General features: G+C 58.9%; 1 protein-coding gene across 1 annotated transcript in view; it reads left to right on the forward strand.

The window, feature by feature from the left end:
* Positions 1–3,044, forward strand: part of TGM2 (transglutaminase 2) — a 55,431-nt gene that overhangs the window by 46,299 nt on the left and 6,088 nt on the right. Inside the window, exons 7-12 of the mRNA XM_009994012.1 lie at positions 162–290; positions 779–959; positions 1,940–2,075; positions 2,190–2,293; positions 2,436–2,675; positions 2,809–2,983. Of these exons, the coding sequence (XP_009992314.1) occupies positions 162–290; positions 779–959; positions 1,940–2,075; positions 2,190–2,293; positions 2,436–2,675; positions 2,809–2,983 (965 nt within the window). The remainder of the gene's footprint in view (positions 1–161; positions 291–778; positions 960–1,939; positions 2,076–2,189; positions 2,294–2,435; positions 2,676–2,808; positions 2,984–3,044) is intronic.

Here is a 3,044-nt window from a genome sequence, read left to right on the forward strand (position 1 = left end):
CAGGTCTCAGCGGGTGCCGGCTGTGGGAGGGGACCCCGGGACGAGTGACCCCTGTGTGCCCAGCAGCTCCATTTGCAGGGCAGGGTGAGGCAGGGATGGAGGACAGAGGCTTCAGTGCACCATGAGGACCTCACAGCCCTTTTCTCCCCCCTCTGCCCCAGTTCGAGGAAGACATCTTGACCATCTGCCTCAACCTGCTGGACACCAACCCCAAATTCCTTAGGGACCAGAACAAGGACTGCTCCCGCCGCAATGACCCCGTGTACATCGGCAGGGTGGTGAGCGCCATGGTGAGTCCCCAGGGCTCCGGCCACCGGCTGTCCCCAGGGTCCCCAGCACCCCACATCCCCTGGGGAGGAACACCCCCATGCTGTCCCCCAGCTACAGCTGTGACAGAGGTGACATTTGCCATCCCCTCTCATTTGCCCCAGTTTCCTTCCCCGGGGTGCTTCACATCCCACTTACAACCTTTCCCACTGTTGTTCTTAAATCACCCAAACTCCCAGGCAGGAGGATGTGTTTCCAAAATCCATCCCCAATTAGTGCATCCTAATTATGCCCTCTCCATCCACCCACTCTCCCACCTGTGCTGCTGGGTCGCAGGTGGATGCTGTGCAAGAGCATTCTGGGATGCACACATGCACCTGCATCCCAGCAAGCTCCTGGATGGCTCATGGAGGTGATGGCACATCTGAGCTGGGGGAAGAGTCTTTCCCTCCCTCACCAGCCCCTCCGTGCTCAGCCATCATCCATCACGACCCCTCTTGTCCTGCCATAGGTCAATTGTAACGATGAGGACCGGGGGGTGCTGGCAGGAAGGTGGGACAACTGTTATGAAGATGGGATGAGCCCGATGTCCTGGATTGGGAGTGTGGATATTCTCAGGAGGTGGAAGAAGTTTGGGTGTCAGCCAGTCAAGTATGGCCAGTGCTGGGTCTTTGCTGCTGTGGCGTGTACTGGTGAGAGCAGACATCCCCTGTGTCTCCATCCCCAGAGGACAGGGTCACCCGTGTGTCCCCCCCCCATCTCCCATCCCAGCCCCCTGCCCTTCACCACCTCCCTGGGCTGCAGCAGGAGGGAACACCAGGGCTGGTTCCAATCAGCCCACAATGACTGCATAGCAATCAAGCTCTCTGTTATTCTAATTTGTCAGGAAACAGAGGGGGAAAATGATAAAAAAGGGCTCTGGCTTTTCATTTTATGCTGAGGCCAAGGGAGAGGCTGAGCACATGGCACAGGGGAAGGAAAGTGGCTTTAAGGTCAAGTTTGCAATAAAGTCACCAATCCACGGAGATCAAAATAATTTCCGTGCCAGTGGGGCCGTTGGACTGGGTGTAGGAGAAGAAAAAACTCCCCAGCTCAGCCCTGTGGGGAAGCACACGTGCACCTGTGCACTCTCGCCCAGTTTCACCCCGAGACAAACGCTGCGTGTGAGGAGTTGCACGAGGGCACGTGTGCATTTATGTATCACAGACAGACAAGATCATTTTTAGAGGGAACAGCAGAAAGCTAAAGTGAATTTTCCATGACTCTCCAAAGTTCATAGCCTTCCTTTGAAGTGTTGTAACGACTTCCCTGTTCCCCAGGGAGCTGCGCTGGCAGTAAAAGGCAGCTGTGAGGTTGAATCGCAGGCTGCTGCCCCTGCGCTCCCTCAAAAGCTCTTGCAGCAGCTTTTGTGCTTTTTTTCTCCTGCCCTATCAGACCCCAGCAGGCTGAGGGAGCCATGCCCCACCCGCACTATGAGTCCCACCCCAGGAACAGCTCATCCTGGGGACCAGTCCCTGGGCACCCATTTGGGCAGGAGCTGTGTGAACCCAGGGCTCTGTGGGACAGGGCTGTGCCAGCCTGGAGCTGTGCACCCTGGGGGCTCCCCAGGGACAGAGCTGAATGAGCCCAAGACCCCCAGGCCCCCACCTCCCCCTGCCCTGCCTCCCTGCAGTCATGCGGTGCCTGGGCATCCCCAGCCGGGTGGTGACCAACTACTACTCAGCCCACGACACCAACGGCAACCTGGTCATCGACCGCTACCTCAGCGAGACAGGGGAGGAGGCCCAGCGCTCCAAGGACATGATCTGGTGAGGGGACACCAGCCTCCCTACCCCCAGGGCCGTGTTTGCCCCTTCCTCAACCCTTCTCAGCACCTGGTGGGTGTTGGGGCCAAGGCTCCTACATCCTGGCTTCCCCGGTAGGAACTATCACTGCTGGGTGGAGTCCTGGATGGCCCGTCCAGACCTGGCAGCAGGCTATGATGGGTGGCAGGCACTGGACCCCACGCCCCAGGAGAAGAGTGAAGGTACATTGTGCACCACGTGGGCACCCGTCCCACCCAGCACCACAGGGTACCCCCTGCCACAACTACATCTTGCCCCTGCAGTCTCTGAACCCCAGGTGACCAAACCAGCCCTGGGTGGTGACGGTGGCTCTGGTCCCTGCAGGGGTTTTCTGCTGCGGGCCAGCCCCTGTCAAGGCCATCAAGGAGGGAGACCTGCAGATGAAGTACGACATCCCCTTCGTCTTCGCGGAGGTGAACGCTGACGTGGTGTACTGGGTGGTGGGGCCTGACGGGACACGGAAGAAGAGCACCCACTCCTCAGTGGTGGGGAAGAACATCAGCACCAAGAGCGTGGGCAGGGACGGCAGGGAGGACATCACCCACAACTACAAGTACCCAGAGGGTATGGAGCAGCAGTGGGAAACAGAATGGGAATTATTAATTAATGCAGCAACTGCCCAGGAGGGCTGCAGAGCAGCCTGAACCACGCCCTCCTGGTACCTCCCTGGGAACCACCTTTTTTTCACGCACCCCAGGGTCTGAAAAGGAGAGACAAGTGTTTGCAAAGGCAGAGCGCGAGACAAGGTCTCTGAGGGAGGAGGACGAGGGGCTGCACCTCAAGATCAAGCTGTCGGAGGGTGCGAACAACGGCAGCGACTTCACGGTCTTCGCTGTCATCAACAACAACACGGACACGGAGCGGGTCTGCAGGCTGATGCTCTGCGCCCGCACCGCCAGCTACAACGGCACCGTGGGGCCCCAGTGCGGCTTG

This window comes from Chaetura pelagica, unplaced genomic scaffold, assembly GCF_000747805.2.
Source record: "Chaetura pelagica isolate M959 unplaced genomic scaffold, ChaPel_1.0 scaffold493, whole genome shotgun sequence".
Lineage (NCBI taxonomy): Eukaryota > Metazoa > Chordata > Aves > Apodiformes > Apodidae > Chaetura > Chaetura pelagica.